General features: G+C 46.3%; 1 protein-coding gene across 4 annotated transcripts in view; it reads left to right on the top strand.

Moving 5' to 3' along the window:
• LOC123078225 (protein translocase subunit SECA1, chloroplastic) overlaps positions 1 to 19127 on the top strand; it is a 39908-nt gene extending 20781 nt beyond the window's left edge. The window contains exons 12-20 of one of the 4 annotated variants that reach the window (XM_044500648.1): positions 3554 to 3649; positions 3742 to 3810; positions 5221 to 5322; positions 7197 to 7448; positions 7697 to 7764; positions 7850 to 7967; positions 9254 to 9493; positions 16501 to 16614; positions 16717 to 18837. In XM_044500648.1, the coding sequence (XP_044356583.1) occupies positions 3554 to 3649; positions 3742 to 3810; positions 5221 to 5322; positions 7197 to 7448; positions 7697 to 7764; positions 7850 to 7967; positions 9254 to 9493; positions 16501 to 16614; positions 16717 to 16800 (1143 nt within the window). In that variant the 3' untranslated portion in view covers positions 16801 to 18837. Of the gene's footprint in view, positions 1 to 3553; positions 3650 to 3741; positions 3811 to 5220; positions 5323 to 7196; positions 7449 to 7696; positions 7765 to 7849; positions 7994 to 9253; positions 9494 to 16500; positions 16615 to 16716 lie in introns of all 4 variants that reach the window. The other 3 variants (XR_006437192.1, XM_044500649.1, XM_044500650.1) reach the window with 3 other exon arrangements.
• The last annotated feature ends 396 nt before the right edge of the window (positions 19128 to 19523 follow it).

The following is a 19523-nucleotide window of genomic DNA, read 5'->3' on the forward strand; positions in this document are numbered from 1 at the left end:
GAATAAGGAGTTTGGCTAGCTAGCTTTGTTGATGTCCTTTTTTTTGTTCACGTGGGAAGGCTACAAGGGACTTTGCTTTAGTTTTCTTTGCTGGTACACATTTGTGTGAAGGTCAAGGTGAAGGCTTGAGGAGTCTGAAGCGTGTCATGAGGATCATGTTTTACGGGAGCGTCTACGAATGCACCGTGATGTGCTGGGTTGATATGGCGCGAGGTGTGGAGCATGGTTGCAGGCGGGCCAGTTCGGCTGGGGACAGACATATAAGGCGTTTGGCCTGGCGGATCGACAAGTATGTCGGTCGGTATGGAAGACGGCGGTGGTCTCATTGACGACGACATAGGAGCGTGATGCTGCTGATGGCCGACTTTTGGGCATGGCATCACGCGGCGCATGTCTAAGGGCTTGTGCGCTTCATCATGGCGATGGTGCGGGGTTGATTCAAGATGGTGTACACATGAGAGCTTGAAGTCGACGGGCGGGGCTGGCATGTACAACCACCATGGAGTCATGTTGAAGGCGGAGCTGGGGTCTAATGGGACACTTCACTCAATGCTGACAGATGTTATGGCGTAAGTCAAAATTATTTCAGCAGGAAAAGCGAGGGGCATGTTGTTCGGGCTGGGATCTAGTGGTTCGAGGGATACGTGAAACTTGGCATCGGTCGGTGATGATCGGCTGTTCTCTGCAGTGAGGATTGAGGTGGTGTGGGTTCACGACCTAGTATATTCGTCAGGGACAACAAAGGCTCGGACGGTGATAGCGGCGAGGCGTGCGGTAAGCATGGGATACAATGATAGATCATAGCACTGGTGGTCAGACTTGTGGTCCGACGAAGTGTAGAGAGGATGCTGAAGCAGTGTTGGCGAGTACCAGGTTTGGGTTGGTGACTAGAGCTATCGAGTATGACGTGTCAGATGGATGAATGTTGACCATGGAGAATATGCGAAAGTGTCGGAAAGTCTGAATGTCAAAAGCTTGGAGAGTACATGGCCGTATATTATGTGGTGTTCAGTGCACATGACAAAGTGCAGATGACAAATGCAAAAGGAGGCGGAGTACTATAGCTACGGGACATATAGAGACTGTTAAGAAAAAAAGATGAGACAAATGCGAATTTGACTCGAGATGACTAAAGGGCAACCAAGAATTTCTTGAAGTTCAAACATGCAGTCAACAATAGCGATAATGGTGAGCTCGGAAGTTCTTATATGTGGCATCTAATATGCGACTTGTTCACTTTCACACAGATCAAGGAAGAAGCTACCAGGGTGACGATACAATCGTGTTGTTGATATGGTGACTTTATGGTCGGTGTGTGATAGAGTTGGACGGATACTCTGGGAGATTGGTAACACAAAACAAGAGTGCAGAAGAACATAACTTTTGTGGGAGCATTGACTATAATGGAGAAAAAGAAGGAACTACAGTTGTAGGTGGAGTCATGTGAAGTCAAGGGTGTAGTAGCGAAACTCATGATTAATGGTTTAAGTCCAAGGCACACGGTGATTTGCACATGGTGGCTTCAAGATAGTGAGGTCATATTCGCCAAGGTGGAGTGTTAAAATATGTGTCAAATATTTTTTTTCCGAGAAAACGCAAAAGACCTTTGCGTTTCTTTTCATTGGAAAGGTAGGAAGTCAGTTACAGTCGTCCTAGGACGAACAATTGAAGATCGGGTACAACGCTCAGTGCACATCCCATGAAGGTGGTAGGACTACTCTAAGGCCTGCTGCTCCGGCCTTTGCCCAGGAACAGGCTTCCTCCTTGATCCGGTCAACTAGCGTGCCTAGGGAGGGCGTCGCGTTGTCGAAGACACAACTGTTCCTATGCTTTCAGACCAACCACGGTACGAGTAGTGCAACGGATTGTAGGGCCTTGCATTGTGCTTGCGGTGTGGTGTCCTTGGCGTGCTGCCACCAGTCCATGAGGGTGGGCTCCTGGTTGGGAATCGGTGCCGGTATGCGTAGCCAGGCCAGGGTCTCATGCCATGCCCGCCTGGAGAAGGGACAGTCAAGCAGCAGGTGCCGAATCATTTCCGGCGCCTGATCGCAAAGAAGGCGGTGCGGATGATGCTGCAGTCCATTGTGGGCCAGTCCGTCGGCAGTCCAGCAACGATCCAGATTGGCAAGCCAATGGAAGAACTTGACCCGAGGGGGAGCCCAAGTCTTCCAAATCAGCTTCCAGGAGCAGGAGTGCATTGATCCTTGAAAGGTGTGCCGCGTAGCAAGACTGCACCGAGTAGATGCCGCTCGCGGACCACTTCCATATCAGCTGGTTAGGGGCATCGTTGAGCGTGGCATGCTGCGCGAGTTGCCAAAGTTGCAGATACTGGCCAATCTCCATGGATGTCGAGGGCACCCTGGATGTCACGGGCCTATGCGTTGCCGTTGAGGCCTTCAACCACCGTTCTGACCTTGCGCCGGCGTTTGGGGATGCATTTGTAGAGCAGGGGCATGAGCTCGCCAACCGAGCGACCCTTGAGCCAGTGATCCTCCCATTACAGGGCGTTCATGCCGTTTCCGATGATCATGTAGGTGGAAGGAAAGAACAGTGCACGCTCGTTGCTGGAGAATTGGAGGTCCAGCCGAGGGGGCGGGAGACATGACGCCAGTTCACATGGCAGGGTTTTCTTCGGGGGTGGGGGGGGGGGGGGGGGGGGGGGGCAAATGACGCCAATTCGCCCGACCCAGAGGAAACCTCTCTGAATCTTCTTGAGCTGCTGCAGGGTTTTCTTTCGGGGGGCAAATGCAAGCAACTGGTGCATCGGGATGGCGCATAGGACTGTATCATGTGGTTTGGTACATGGGGAGGAGCACGCGTAGTCATGCCTTGGGGATGTAGCCATGTTGGTGAACCTCGTTAACAAATCTCGGTGTCATGCTCGTGCTTGTGTGATTGCTTGTCCTCGACGGATCGATGTGCGCCCAAAATTATTCTAAGAATAAGTACAAAACGATCTGTGATCTGTACGTATGGCTTGAAAACCTGGCATTATATTATTAGTTGGTTGATACATAGCAGTACCGAAGCAGTTCATTCAAATTTATAATGTATTTTCTTGTCCAAAAATGTGATTTTTTGTAATTCTATCTTGAGTGTCTTGCGGTTATTAGTATTAGTATTGTTGTAACAAAGCAGTTTGATTCCTAAGTCAGTAGCCAGTTGTTCCCCACAGGTTTACTGGAATTCTTGCCGGGGAATCGAGATTCAGATAATCAACCAATTTATTGTCATCAAAATGACTTGAATACTTCAAACTACCCTCATGGTGGATTAAATCTTGCCTTGGTTAATATTTTTTTGATATGACTCAATTTTTTTCTCACACACTACCTGAAAGCCAGGTAGTTTTTTTGTCTATTTTTTCTTAGTTTTTGTTCTTAGAACTTGTGTACCTACCACTAATCATTTGGGACCGCCCACACAATTGCACAGTTTGAGCCTTGTATATCACCATCAGAAACTGCTATTCTGATCTCTGGATATTCTGTTAAGACCCCCCCTCTCCACAGGCATAGGAATCCAGACTCACCTATGTATTTTTACATGTCAGGGACCGACACGTGATGAAGTAATTGCAACTCTGAGAACCGCATTCATGAAGATAGCAGATGAATTTAAGATTTACACAGAGGAAGAAAAGAAGAAGGTTTGCACATAGAAAGGATATTTTATTGGTTTATCTTTGCTATTGAAGACCATAGTGATGAACTGATTATGGCATCATCGTCATTTATTCAGGTCATTGCGACAGGTGGGCTTCATGTAGTAGGAACTGAACGACATGAGTCCCGCAGAATTGACAATCAGGCATTCCCTCAGTTTCAGAATAGATGCCTTTTCAGCCTCTCCAGCTTTTTTCAAAATACTTGTCATTCTACACTCCCAATGCAGTTTTAGTTATTTATTCCTATTTTACCTCATTAGTGCCATGACAAAATATATCTAGATACTCATATGCCAGCTTGCACTTCCCTATTTTTTTAGTTCCCCTGCCTGCTGTGACTGTTTGAACTCTTCCAAAAAATTTAATGCACTTGCATGGAACATCCATTTCTACTTTAGCCATAAAAAATCTCGTACTCAAAAACAGTCAGAACTTTACTGCCTTCAGAGGATAAAGAGATGGGGCAACATGGACATTTTACTCAAACCCTTAATTCTTGAGCCCAACTCTAAAAGAACATCCATTCTGAAATGGAGTGAGTACTGTTCAAGGTATTTTCATTAGTATGCAGAAGTTGGCCTCTGCAGAATGAATATATAGAAAAGTCGGCTTCCCGCAAAGAAAAGCTGAAAATTGACCTTGTAGCCTTACGCAAATCAGAAATGGAGGGAGTACCCATTCAAGCTATTGTCATCAATACGCAAAAATTGGTTTCCTGCAAAAAAATGCATGCCGAAAATCGGCCATGTAGTCTTACAAAAATCAGATGAGATGGGAGTACTATGATCTTTTGCGGCCTGTCATGATTTTGGAGTCTTCACAATCATGATAATTTTAGGGAATGGATGGAGTTCTATGATTTTTGGCTTCTCGTCATGATTTTGGAGTCTCCATCTGTGCCAAGTTTTGGGTGCAACAAATGTTGGAGTCTCCATCTGTGCACAGATTGCAATATTATCTTGTCATGTGCAAATGGAGCAATCTAGTGTTTCTTGGGATTAGTCTTTTATTTCAAAGATGTGAAGCATCATAACACATGTTTCACAAGATGTTGAGTTTCAGAAAAAAACGTAATCAAAGAGTTTTGACAAGTAATGCGCATTATCCTATATCAACATGAATTGTCCTTATTAGGGATATTTTTTCGGAATGAATAGTATTAAAACTATTGGTAATTGAGCAAGTAGCAGGCCAGCTATTTTCTTGCCATACATTAGAGGATTGGGAGGAAGTAATAATTGTAATAACGAGTTAATTAAGATAATTCAATACTCTTTAGGCCATCAAATGGGTGATTAGATGGTCAACATGGGATGGCAGGCTTGACTCTAGTATGAACCATTAGATTTAGCTAGTAGAACAGAAAAAAAATATCATTTGGGGTCACAATGGGGTTAACTTCGCAAAGAACAGATCTACCTATTGTATGTTGAAAACACCGAAACACCGCAAACAGGGGTGATCCCTTCAGACTTGGTTGTGTATCATACCACCATTGTATCTTTTTATAGATCCATCATTACCTTTGATTGGTTTGCTTTTATCTGGTGTAGCTTCGTGGCCGAAGTGGCAGGCAAGGGGATCCTGGGAGCTCTCGCTTCTTTCTTAGTCTTGAGGATAACATCTTCCGAATCTTCGGAGGTGACCGGATACAGGTATATTTTATTTCCTTCCTTTATTTTATATTATTCCCTTAGGGTAACGTGGTAGCAATATCAAAGGCTGCACAAAGTACATTGTTGCATTCAAAGCCCTGTCATTTAGCATTTCCCATCTTTTCTGTTGTACTGTACAACTTACTTGACTCCACTTAAAGCTTCTGATTAATAGAATATTTGGTCAACTTGAAGTTTCGATTATTCCATAATCTGTATATTCCTCGTTCATGAAGGTGGTATGCAACGAATTGGAATCCGTTCGCTGCTAAACAAAGCACCTCATGCCTTCATAATGTAGTTCACCTACCTCTCGCAACTACTAAGAGTCATAAAAAGTTCAGATTAGACTATCAGAATATTATGGAAGATATGGGTCCATGTGCAGTTCAAAGCAATCGCTTCTGCTTGCAATAAGATGCCCTTAGCCAAAAAATGAAAACCTTGCAAAATTCTTCTGCTACACACATCTAAGCTTTTAGTCCGAAGTTCCAAACCTGTTGTAAATAGTACCCGCAGCAGTAATAAATTCGATGTTTTACTACCAGTTACAAGCTTTATGTAGGGGCAGTATCCAAACTGGAACTTGCAAGCAAGAATTGCTCAATCAATACCATCTACTTTAGGCATGTCTTTTTATAATTTGTTAAATCTGAAAGTCCAGTACCTTCCTACAGATTAGTGAATTAGGAGGGGAGAGGTTCTGTGTTGTAGGGTGAAACCCTAGGGAAGATCTTTTCACACTTGGAGGGGGGAAAAGGATGAACACACAAGAACACAAGGGGGAAAATCACTCAAACATACCCAAATCACACATCCACTAGAGTAGCATACATGAGATCCAGAAGCATACAAGAACAATTCAAGGAAAATAGCACTATGGTAGAGTTCTTCCCACTCCAAGGAGACGAGGTCTTGATGTTGATCTTCTCCAAGAGGAGGCCTTGATAATCCACAAGGATTCTTCCCAGAGAGGGGTCTTGCTCTCCAAGAGGAGGGGATACAAGGAGCAAAGCTCTCTAGTGTCTATCATATACTTTGCTAACCCTAGAAATGAGCTAGATATGGAGTACTTACAGGCTAGGGACGAATTGGGGGGGGGGGGGGGGGAAGGGGTTACAAGGGTCATTTCGCCCTAAGTGCGCGCAGGCACAGCCGGACATGTCCGGGCACCCGGGGTAAAGAGGCCGGGCACCCGGGGTCATCAGCGAGGAGGCAGGGCACCCGGGGGTGAGGTCCGGGCACCCGGGGTAGCGCCCAGGGAGGGGGGCCGGGCACCCGGGGTAGTCAGGGGGCCGCGCCCCACGGGGCCAGCCGGTGCGGGCACTCGGGGGTGGAGGGTGCGGGCACCCGGGGGTGGATGGTGCGGGCACCTGGGGTGTCCAGAGAGCCTCCGGTGCTTCGTGTCTTGGAGCTCTTCCTTCTCCTCCTCCTTCTTGAGGCTCTTGCCTCTTCATGAACTTCTCCTCGATACCTAGTCATGCACAAAGTTTCCGTTTGAGGTAGAAGCCATTTCTCATATGAAATCAAAGGGAGCTCGAAGAGAAAAGAGGTAACCTCGGTTTCGATTTCACGTGCATGGGCTCTCGTCATTGGTCCATTTGGTGTTCGAGGTGATGATGAAATGTCCATGGGGATGACCGTAGGATGCTCCGCATCATTCTGTTTGTCTAGGAACAGAAAAGACAGGGCATTCTTTCAATGTGCATCCCAAATATGAAATGTTTATACCGCAAGAGTTTATCTGGTACACTTTGAGTCTCAGACCACACCATTCAGCACATGTGGCTTTTACAGACTACTGTTTCAGCATTCCATGAGAGTTAAAAATAGTGTACATTCAAATTGAAAACATTGCGAACTGTGTCATGTAGGGTCTGATGCAAGCTTTCAGAGTTGAAGATCTTCCTATTGAATCAAAGATGCTAACAAGGGCCCTAGATGAAGCTCAACGGAAAGTTGAGAACTACTTTTTTGATATCAGGAAGCAGCTGTTCGAGTATGATGAGGTATTAAATAGCCAGCGGGATAGGGTATATGCAGAAAGAAGACGTGCCCTAGCATCTGGTAGCCTGGAGTCACTTATTGTGGAGTATGCTGAATTAACAATGGACGACATATTAGAGGTTAGTTAGTAGGTACCACCATTTTCATAACAGATTTATTTTGGTAATTTCTCCTAATTATTTAATGCCAAAGTTTACAACTGCAATTGAAAGTTAGCAACTAGTTACCCTGAAATGATGCTAGTTTTCAATGCTTGTAACACTAGCCTCCTAGGAGGACTGTACTCTCCCCATCTTTTCGATCCAATGAAGCACAAACCCTTTGCGTTTTCTCGAAAAATGATGCTAGTTTTTCATCCTATTTGAAGGCAAACATAGGTCCTGGTACCCCAAGGGAAAGTTGGGATCTTGGCAAGCTGATAGCTAAAGTTCAACAGTGAGTTTTCTGATATTATGTATATTTCAGGCGATCTACTAAGTGATTTATTATCTCCTTCATAATGTTTCTATCTTTTTTCTAGGTATTGTTACCTATTAAATGACTTGACACCCGAACTGTTGGAGAGTAAATGCTCAAGCTACGAGGATTTACAAGAGTACCTTCGAACCCGAGGGCGTGAAGCATATTTCCAAAAAGCTGTTAGTTGCTCTTTCTGGTCTCATGGGTAGAGTTTTCTTGCATGATACACACTGAAAATTATAAAATAGTTAGATCAATGCAACAGATGTTTAACCATTGAAAACAAGAATGGAAGTTTCACCTTGCAAATACATATGAATATATTTTACTACTCCCTCCGTTCCATAATGTAGTGCATATAGATTTTTTGAAAAGTCAAACATCACAAACTTTGAACCAATTTATAGAGAAAAACATTTACATCTTGAATGTCAAACCTATATCATTAGATTCATCATAAGATGTAGTTTTTTTTTTCTCGAGAAAACACGAATGGCTTTTGCGTTTCATTGCGTTGGAAAGAAAGAGAATGTACATCCTCCTAGGAGGCAGAGTTACACAGCCGCCAAGAGATCAGTGGACATCCCAGGATGATGGCAAAACGACCCTGAGCCCTCGAGCCCCGGCCTTTGCCCAACATCGGGCCTCGTCCTTGATCCTGTCGACAAGCTCATTGAGCGATGGGCTCATATGGTCAAAAACGCACGCGTTCCTATGCTTCCAGATCATCCACGGCACCAAAAGCGCCACGGATTTCAGCCACTATGCTGGCAGTGTGGATTCCCTCGCGCGCAGCCACCAGTCCATGAGCGAGTCATCGTGCTTGGGCGCCGGCGCCGGTAAGCGCAGTCAAGAAAGGACCTCATGCCATGTTTGCCTAGTGAAAGGGCACGTGAGCATCAAGTGCCCGATCGTCTCCGGTTCCTGGTCGCACAGAAGGCACCGCGGGTGGTGCTGCAGGCCACGGCGTGCGAGCCGCTCCGCGGTCCAGCAGCGATCTTGACATGCCAGCCAATCGAAGAATTTCACTTTTGGCGGCGCCCAGCTCCTCCATATGAGCTTCCAGGAGTGGCATACCGTCGCTCCCTGGAAGGTGGCCCGGTAGCAAGACTGAGCGGAGGGAGTATTATAATGTGGTTTCATATTTTATATAATTGATATTATAGATATAAATAGTTTTCTCTATAAACTCAGTCAAAGTTTGACTCTTCAAAAAATCTATACGCACTACGTTATGGAATGGAGGGGGTATTATAATGTGGCCAACCCAATCTCAACAGAAAAATTAAGCAATAGCTTTCTCAGTTCAGACTTAAATTCAGAGATCAAAGGTGCTTTCTTCAAATGACACATGATAAAACAATATCTTCAAAGTAGTTTTGGCCTAATTATATCAGGAACTTTGGCAAAAACAAGCTGTAATTCCACATTTGCATGTTTCCTAACTTATCTGTTTATATGGCAGGAAATTGTGGAGAAGCAAGCTCCAGGTTTGATGAAGGAAGCCGAGCGATTCCTAATCCTAAGCAATATTGATAAGCTCTGGAAAGAACACTTGCAAGCTTTAAAGTTTGTGCAACAAGCTGTTGGGTTAAGGGGCTATGCTCAACGAGACCCCCTTATCGAATATAAACTTGAGGGATATAATCTTTTCTTGGATATGATGGCTCAAATCCGGAGAAATGTTATTTATTCTGTATATCAGGTTTGTCCACCCCTAATGTCCAACTCATCCTTCCTTTATTTCCCTTATTAAAGGGATATGGATACTACATTATTTTATCGTTTTTGTTACCTTTTAGTATTTTTTTTCCTGAATACGCACGAGTGTGTGTATCATATGATATAGAAGAAATGGGAAAGACCCCGTGATATGTTACAAGGCGTGCCTACACGCAGGCAACACCCAGTCCACTCCACCTACATCAAAGACAATGGAGTGGATTACTCGCCACATGCCCACCGCGAAACCGCCGCTAGGAAGCCATCTAACTCCCCACCTACAAGCCCTGCAAGATGCCAAACCTTGCTCTCGGATGCAATGCGCCTAAGTACAGACCTAATGCTCGGTGTCGGCCCATCGAAGACGATCGCGTTCCGATGCTTCCGGAGTTCTCAAAGGCATAGAAGGTGAATAGCCCGCTCCGCCTTGCCGAGGCGACCATGAGCCCCAGCCCTCAAACACCAACCCTGAAGCGAGACCTCCGCTGTCGGAGCACCATCCGTATGGCCCATAGCCGCACACACCTTGTCCCAAATTTCTCTCGCAAAGACACAGGTGACCAGCAAGTGATCAATTGTCTCGTCGTGCTGATCGCAGAACGGGAACGCGTTTTGATGGGGTAGGCCTCTACGCGCTAACCTGTCAGACGTACATCTGTTCTTGAGTGCCAGCCACGCGAAGAACCTGCAGCGTAGCGGTGCTCGCGATTTCCATGTGAAGTCCGTGGTGGGTGCCACCTCCAGGGCTGCAAATTTCGCCGTGTATGCGGATTTGGCCGAGAACATACCGTCTCCTGTCCAAGATCATCTCCATTGATCCTCCTGTAGTGGTTGTAGCTGAACCACCGCGACTCGGGCCAAACCTCCAGGAACTGCGCCAGCTCCATCACAGTGAGTCGCGGCCCCACATCTCTAGCCCACGCACTATCAGTTAGGGCCTCCACCATCGTGCGTGAGGCTCTGACCCTCGGACGCACCTTCGCATAAAGCAGCGGCGCGAGTTCCTCGATCCGGAAACCATCCAACCATCTACCCTCCCAGAAGAGTACCTTGCGACCATTGCCAATGATAGCACTCGTCGCTGCTCCGAATAATGACCTATAGTCCTCCGGTACCGAGAAGTTGAATCCCGCCCAAGGTATGGAAGCATCGGTCTTTTGAAGCCACAGCCACTTCGCCTGCAAGGCAACATTCATCCACCGCATGTTCATAATGCCTAGTCCGCCAGCCCACTTGGGCCGACAAACAATCTCCCAAGCAACCGAGCAAGATTCCCCTCCGGCCTCTGCCGTGCCCACCCATAGGAACCCTCGGGCAGATCTTTCCCAAGGCAGCTAATGTCTTCGGTGGTAAACTCATGGCGAGCATCGTATGGATTGGAATGGTGGAGAGTACGGACTGAATGGTGGAGAGTGCTGCTGTCAGGGGCCGGATGTCTGGGGCGGGGCTCGGATGCCCGGGCTGTCGGGCCGGATGTCCGGGCTCTGGATCCGTGGACGAACTCGAAGAACTCCGCGTGGAGAGGTCAAATCCGGGGCAAAATTCGGAAGATTTTGTGGATGGAAATTGGGGAAAAGATGGGGAAAAGCTAGATCTACCTGCAACACACGAAATCCGTGGATCAAATCCAACAAAACTTCATCACACCAACAAATCACAAAAAAAATTTGGGGGCTATTTTTGTGGGGAATTTTCGAATTAGGGACAAAATCAACAAAACAAGGCTAGAAAACAAAGAGAGGGGGCTCTGAAATCGTGATAAACATGGCTCATGATACCAAGATGATATCATGAGACAAGCTGGCTCTGATCCAAGATGATGTAGGGTGGAACCCTAGATGGCCAATCTTTCACGAAAGGAGCGGATCTCAACGAGGAGCACGAAGAACACGAGGGGAAACACGAGGGAAAACACGAGAGAATCACTTAAACCAACAAGATTAGGTCACACATATGCTAGATCCGAGTACACATAGAGATCACACGGTCCAAATCCAACAAGAGACGATACATAGGGTAACCGGTTCTTCTCCGAGAGGAGGTCTTGATGGGGCCACCCAAGAGGGGGTCTTGAATCCAAGGGGGATCTTCTCCGTAGAGGGGCCGCGGTCTCTCTCAAGGAGTAGATCCGTATGGATGAGCGATGCTCTATCTCACAAATGAGCTATCACAACGCTAACCCTAGAAAGAGGGAGGAGGAGTATATATAGTCTAGGTGGGCGAAGGGGTACATGGGCCTCGGCCCTTTACTGTGCGCAGACAGACGGGGCCGGATGTCCGGGCGTCGGGCCGGATGTCTGGGCCTTCGCGAAGAGCCGGATGTCCGGGCCGAAGTGGTTCAGCTTCGGGTATGTTCTGTGACAGGCGCCGGATTTTCGGGCAGGGGCCGGATGTCCGGGCTGGTGCGGGGCCGGATGTCCGGGTCCTGTAGCTTCGGCTGCTGGATTGTTGCTGTAGTGGATGTCTCCAGCGGCCGGATGTCCGGGCCCTGGAGCTGCCTTCTTCTCCTTTCGGCGTTCCTCTTCATCCGTGAACTTGGGGCCTTGTCCGTCTTCACGTGCATCTTCGAGAGGGTCTTCTTGGTACCTAATCATGCACAGCATTCTGGACTTAGGTAGTAGCCATGTCTCGAGAGGATCATATGTGATATCACTAAGGAAAGAAGTCACCTCGGTGTCGAGAGCTCTAGCTCGTGCTCGTGTCATGGGTCCTCTTGGCACTTGGTGAGACGATGGTAGGTTCATGGGGATGACCATAGGATGCTCCGCATCACAATATATACGCACGTGAAGGTGTGGGTTATGCAGAATGCTCCTTATATAACGGCTATACATGACTGTATAAACTACTCTAACACAGCCCCTCAAACTCATGGTAGATCAACAACACTGCTGGATGCGCGTGAGCGACACCGCACACGTCAAGCTGGTCGGCACCTAGAGGTGCACCTCGCCGCGGATGCCATCCCTTTGGCTGAAAACAAACTGATTCACAAACAAACACATGTTGAGAGGAATGCAAGGACATAGGATGATACATACATTTCTCAATCTGCAAGTGATAGTCAAGTTGATGTGTTTTTCGCAATGTACCTCACAAAAGTAAAGAAGTCGTACGCAATTTGTATGACAGTGGGATGTCACCTCAAGTTACCAAATGGACATGGGCATTGATTTACCTAGGTTCTGGTCCCTGCTATGCGAGCAACAAGCCTACTCCTGCTTGTATGTTAAGGATTACATTGATGGTGTACAAGATGTGCTTGGTGAGTTGGAAGTCAACTTTTCGATGTCTAGATCGGATCTACTGATTGTGCTAATTGGCTGGAACTAGTGTTTCCAGAGATCTTGGCAGTTGAAGATCTCCTCATCGGGTGGACGCCTATTTGTAATAGTCTTGGTTAATTGCCTCTTGCTCGACGTCTTGGTTTCCTTTGATTCGTCGCGGACTCCTCCGTTTATGGTAGTCATGTGGCTTCCTTCAAGGAGACCAGGGGTGGTATGATTGTGTAAGTCGGCGGCACCACATCCACCTGACACATAGGACCCGGTCCCTGCAGATTTGGCCCAGCCAGCGGAGTGCGCCCCTTCCTGCGTGAAACTTAGTATCGCCCTGGTAGTGTGTACAGCGAGAGTGGGGGTGTCAATGATGGAGCCTCCTGCTCCGCCCAGTTGTCGCCATCCACATGATCGCTCTAGAGCCGACTAGGAGCCAAGGCCGCCGCAAACGACCCAAATCGAATACTCATAGTCGGAGAAGCAAAGGAGATGGTCTTATTAACCACAGGCGTTGCCGGCAACCCAGAACATAGAGTAGTCCCCGGAGCCCCGCCCTTACCATTACCTCCAGACCGTTCACCTTCAGCACTTTCCTCATTTGGTGCACATTTGTTCAGACCCATGCCCAGCTCCATCCTTAGGATCATCAATATCATCATCCAAGTGCTCGTCAGCTGGAAAAGGACGACCTTCAATGTCAAGCGTGACTCATACCCTTTACTCTTATAGTACCACTCTACATATTGTGGAACATCGCCAATACTGACCACACCTACCAAAAGTCTAGCAACCCCATGCATGTCCACCTTTTCAGTTTTACCTATCATGGAACAATGCTCAAAACCTTCATAAAATCATTAAGAGGCTTGGAAGGAGCCCCATAGAACCACACCCATATCTCATGCAGAGGGATTCCATTTGGCTCATGACTAGGCCACTCCTCAAACTGCAGCGAATAAAGGACTGTCAGGCACTTTGAAAATACCAAACACCATCAGCCTTGTCAAATCTTCCTTCTTCGGGAAGTCCACCTTAAACACATTCTCTTCTAACAAAATAGGTGTCCATCGAATATCTCCCGGTACAAGTCTCCAAAGCTGCTGCACCACCTGATCATCCGACAACGAACCTCCAGAGACACGCACTATCCCTGTCCTTGCATTTTTCTCAAGTTGGAGCATGGAGATTCGAAAAACATAAGCCTATTGTTGCAGACACCATAGATCGTAACCACAGGCTTAGGCATAGTCAGAAGCGGACAATCATCAGATTCATGCCCAGGCTTCAAACAATTATCACAAAGCTCGGCCGTGCAATGGACCACAAAGTGTCCCACAAAACCACACCTAAAGCAATAATTCTTCTCTTTTCTCAAAGTATTTTTACTTGCTAACTCTGTGGTAGCGGCGAGCGCTTCGCCCGTTGGTGTAAGTGTCGTGGTTGCCGCTTATGCCATGACGCCTATTTGTAGTGGTCTTGGTTAGTTGCCGCTCGCCTGCCGTCTTGGTCTCCTTCAATCAGTCATGGACTCCTCCGTTTATGGCAGTAGTGTGGCTTCTTTCAGGGAAACTAGCTAGGGTGGTACGGTTGCGGAAGTCGGTGGATCCAACATGGGCCCCTTGCGCCTGTTCATATTGGTAAATACGGCCCAAATACGATGGACGCAGCAAGAGAACATGGTGAAATTCACCCCCCTCGACTATCACCGAGCCAGTTTGCTTCTATTGCAGCAGTCGGGTCATCTGGCCGTTGAACTCACCTTGCTGGAATTCCATGATCACCGCCACCATGAATGTGTCCCGAGAGATGAGACGCTATTTCCACTTGTACACTTGGAACCCGAGAGCGGCATGACCATCCAGGTAGAGTGTGGCTATGCTGACCCGGAAGTGCGCGGGGACTGTACATGTCATGGCCATCGCGTTGAAGCGGGGTGATAATCTCATCCAGCTTCTGCTACCGCATCCATCCTCTCAAAACAAAATTCGTATATGCCGATAGTTTGCTTGACCTGGAAGGCGCGGCTGGGCCTCCTTCTCTGGATCGGTTCCAACCTACCGGGGGATCCTCACCAAAGTGATACAACACCCTTCACAGTGGAATTTTACGATCCAGTCTCAGAGGATTTTAGCTGGAGTGCAACAATCTGTATGTTGTCTGTGATACCAAATTTTGATATCCCACTAGTAGTAGGGATGATCACAAGAGAGAATCGGGGTAAATTTTTCAAAAAGGGGCGCTTTATTACTTAAAAGATTTATAAGCATTACACCCGGCGTCTGCATAGCTAAGATGCACACAGCCAAACAATGTCCTCTCATTCAAAAAAAAAATATAAAAAGGCGAAATATAAGGAAAACATGCAGTATCTGTATAATGCCTAAAGCGGAGGGGACCAATCCTAAGATCATGCTGCCACCCATGTTGGGTAAAAGTATCCCTCGCCGTAGCCTCCAATCGTGTACACACCTCCATAAACAGGTCTCGATTCTCCACACGTTGTAGAGAGGACCATAAACGAAGTTCCGGTACATCTGTAGATAACCTGCATAAGAGATGTACTTTTGTCGTTAAAAACCTTATCATTTCTACACAGTCAAAGCGCCCAAATAACGTCAAGCGCTCCCACCCTGAGAAGGGTTCTAAACCTGTGATCAATCCCATGTAGCCAGTTGCCAAATACATTAGCAACACTATAAAGAGGATACAAGCCAGAAGCTATTTGGATGACTGGCCATATAGAACAAGCCAATTTGCATTGGAAGAATAAATGTTTTATTGTCTCATCATGGTGACAAGACACATTGCGGACTTCCATGCCAATTCCTCTTAATAAGGTTATCTTTAGTAAGAATGACTCCGCAACAAAGATACCATGCGAAGATTTTATTCTTAAGCGGTATCTTCATCTTCCAGATCTTCTTGTTATTATCAACTGGCACATCAGACTTTATAAACGCTCTATACATAGACTCCACTGAGAACGGTCCATTCCATGTAGGTTCCATCGGAATGCATTTGACCCATGTGACAATTGCACCGTGGACAACCGCTGGAGCAGGATGTTCCACGATTGTAGTCTGGGTCCAAATAAATCCCTTCTGAATGTCACATTTGGCGGAAATGATTCCATTACCGTGGCGATAGTATCACCCTTGTGACGCACAATATTGTATAGAGCTGGATATTGTTCCCGGAGAGTGGCATTTCCTAGCCACTTATCCTCCCAGAATCTAATTTCCAAGCCATCCTTAATCGAGAAAGATCCATGGCTGAAGAAATATTTCTTCGTAGCCATTAAACCCGCCCAAAAGTGAGAGTCCCCAGGCTTCTAGTATACTTAGGATACCGCCTTGGAGCCCACATATTTCTGTCTAAGGAGGGTTTGCCATACACCATCTTCCGTCAGTAATTTAAACAATCATTTACCGAGTAGGGACCTATTCTTAACCAAAAGGTCATGAATGCCCAACCAGCCTTGGTCTTTGGGATGGCAAACCACACTCCATTTAGCCAGTCGATATTTCTTTTTCTCGCTATCTCCTTGCCAAAAGAATCTTCATCGGAAATAATAAAATCTATGTAAAACTCCTTTCGGCAACTGGAAGGAGATCATATATAGTACTATATTACTTAGTACTGGATTTATTAGGACCAATCTTCCTCCTAGAGCCAGCAGCTTACCTTTCCAACTGCCAAGTCTTTTTTGCAGCCTCTCCTCGACGTGTTTCCATTCAACATCTGTGAGTCTCCGATAATGTATCGGTATCCCCAAATATGTGATCGGAAACTGGCCCAACCCGCATCCGAACAGGTCGGCATACAGGTGAGCCTCGTCTTGGGCCTCGCCAAAGCAAAATAATTCACTTTTATGAAAATTGATCTTAAGACCTAAGAGTTGCTCGAATGCTGATAAAATTAATTTCAGATTTCTTGCTTTCTCGAGGTCATGATCCATGAAGAGAATCGTATCGTCGGCATACTGAAGTATGGAGAGGCCACCATCAACTAGATGATTCACTACCCCATCAATTTGTCCATCAGCCTTGGCACGCTCAATCATGACTGCTAGCATATCCGGCACTATGTTGAATAGCATGGGCGATAGCGAGTCACCTTGTCGCAATCCCTTCTTCGTTTGAAAATAGTGGCCAAGGTCATCATTGACCTTAATGGCAACACTGCCTCCTGAAACGAAGCTATGGATCATTGCACGCCACGCTGCAGAAAAAATTCCTTTCATTCTGAGAGTCTGTTGAAGGGCCATTTGACTTAGTCATAAGCTTTTTCAAAGTCTATTTTAAGTACGACCCCATTTAACTCTTTCCGATGTAATCCATGGACAGTTTCATGAAGGATAACAACTCCGTCTAGGATGTGTCTACCTTGCATAAAAGCTGTCTGTGAAGGACGAACCACATGTCCAGCAACTGAATTCAGCCTAATAGTCGCAACCTTCGTGAATATTTTAGAACTAACATTAAGGAGGCAAATAGGACTATATTGTTGTATCCTTTCAGCCTCATTAACCTTAGGTAATAAAACATCCATTGTCCGCGTGTTTACGCCAAGTAAGATGCCCCCAGAACGACCTCTAGACGGTCGTGAAACCCAAGTGTATTCTATCCCGCCAGAAAGACGGTTAAGCAGACTTACGGAGAAGTCACGTCTCCCCGTTTCAGAGATAGGCAAAAAAAATCTAAATTGTAATCCCTATTACACTCCGCAATGAATAAATGTTTAGCCAAGTCACGAAGACCTCTGCTATTAAAAAACATTCCATTCATGGGGAAACAATAGGAGATTTAGAAAATTTCGCCTTCTTATGGGACTTAATAACTTTTTTCGAACTTGCGGTCTTTGATTTACGTCCGGAGGCTGTAAGCTCAATCAAAGAACTAAGCCCGGGTTCATCTAGACCCACATCCTAAACCGCTCCTACTAAATGAGAGAGTAGCTGACCATATGCATCTTTCAGATGCAAAGGCCGGGGGTGAGCCTCATTTTCCAAAAGAAAAAATCTGATGTGGCATGCAGCTCCTCGTCGTCAGTAGAGGAGGCAAAAGACTTGCTAGAAATATGTGGAACAACTTTTAATCGATCATATTCCAAATGTTTCAAGGCGTTTGTCGAAATAGAAATATCCTTCTCATTCTTTCCCAGACTAACACCCACATTATTCAACTTAGAAACGATACTAGTATTGGAAAAAGCTAAAAAGGATTTGGGTGGCGACGTAATACCTTGGTTGTCGAGGTTCTGCGTTGCTTTACGCCGCATAGCCTTGGCCAAGGAGTCCTCATTTGTGACCGAAGTACCATCGTCGGGAACCGTATGCTGACTACTCCGGCATGTAGGTGTCACCCCCCTCGATGGTCGAGGCGCCAGCTCTACTGCCGGTGGAGGGGAAGAATCGGGGTAAATTGGCGGCAGGAGGGTACGGAATTGGAGAAGGGGGTGAAATGTTCAGGGAAAGAGAGATGGGAAGTTCAGAGGTCTCGTTTCAACGACATGTTTTACAGAGATTGGCACTTGGCCTTTTAACGCGACACTCATGCTTTAAGTGGACCTCACTTGTCCATGCACCTGGTTCACCGAACTCAACATCTTGCGGGTTACTCCAGCTCCTTCTCTCTCTGGACATGGGTCCTCCATCGTAGGCCGGACCCCTTCATCATCCTAAACTGGCATCTCCGAATGTCCGCCTTTGCCACGGTCATTGCTGCGGTTACCGGTGGTGCAGGCGTGACATCTGCGAGAATTAAGGTTGTAGGCTTGTAAGCTGATGGATTTGTTGCACTGTCAATAGTTTTGCGTCCCTTGCCTTTGACTCTGGTCCATGCTCTTCTCCTTTGTTCTTTGTAGAAGCAGTGCTCCTATCTCATTCAGCTTTCACATGTCTGTATTTGGTCTGCCTAGCACTTGTATCATCATTTGTGGCTGCTGAATGTGCTTTAGCCCAGTTCTCTAGTGACCTTATCCTTTGTTTTGGAACAGTTCAAACCAGTGATGAAGAAGCAAGAGGAGGAAAGTTCTGAAAAGAAAGATCCAAAAAAGAATCTGCAGAAGGGTGCCAAGAAACTTGGTGCAGCCCAAGCTGCATCTTGAGTTTGATGTGATTTTTTTTTGTAGCTACGGTTTTTGCTGATTTTGAGAATCCAGGTGTATATGTTCTCTTACAGTTTACGATGGCTGACAGTGTGGGAGGACAGAAGTACAAATGATGCGGTGGCGTTTTGTATGATGTACTCCCTCTGTGAACTTTTATAAGAGCGTTTAGATCACTATATTTGTTTACAGAGGGAGTAATTACTTATATCTTGATAAGTTTTTCCAGGACGTGCTTCAGCTCATCTGCTGCTACGTTTTCACCTGCCTTGATATACATATATATACACTGGCGCGCTTTGCTGCCGCTTATAGCTTCGTTTGGTCTTTCTTGTGACTGCAACATCAATTCTCCAAACCATAGACAGATAGCAACACAATCACCAAATCACAGCGCAGTGACACAATATGTCACAAATTGACAGTCCATCACATGAATAACGCAGGTGGTGTTTCTACACAAAAATAAATAAATTTATTAGGACTCTGGACAACATCATGATCAGTTCTCTCAGCGTCCTCCTCACTGTTAAATATTTGTCATTAATAATCCGTAGTGTCACAGCTGTGACAGTTCAAGATCTTTGAAGTGTGATATAAGTGACCACTGCTTGAAAAAAATACATG

This window comes from Triticum aestivum, chromosome 3D (assembly GCF_018294505.1).
Source record: "Triticum aestivum cultivar Chinese Spring chromosome 3D, IWGSC CS RefSeq v2.1, whole genome shotgun sequence".
Taxonomy (NCBI): Eukaryota; Viridiplantae; Streptophyta; class Magnoliopsida; order Poales; family Poaceae; genus Triticum; species Triticum aestivum.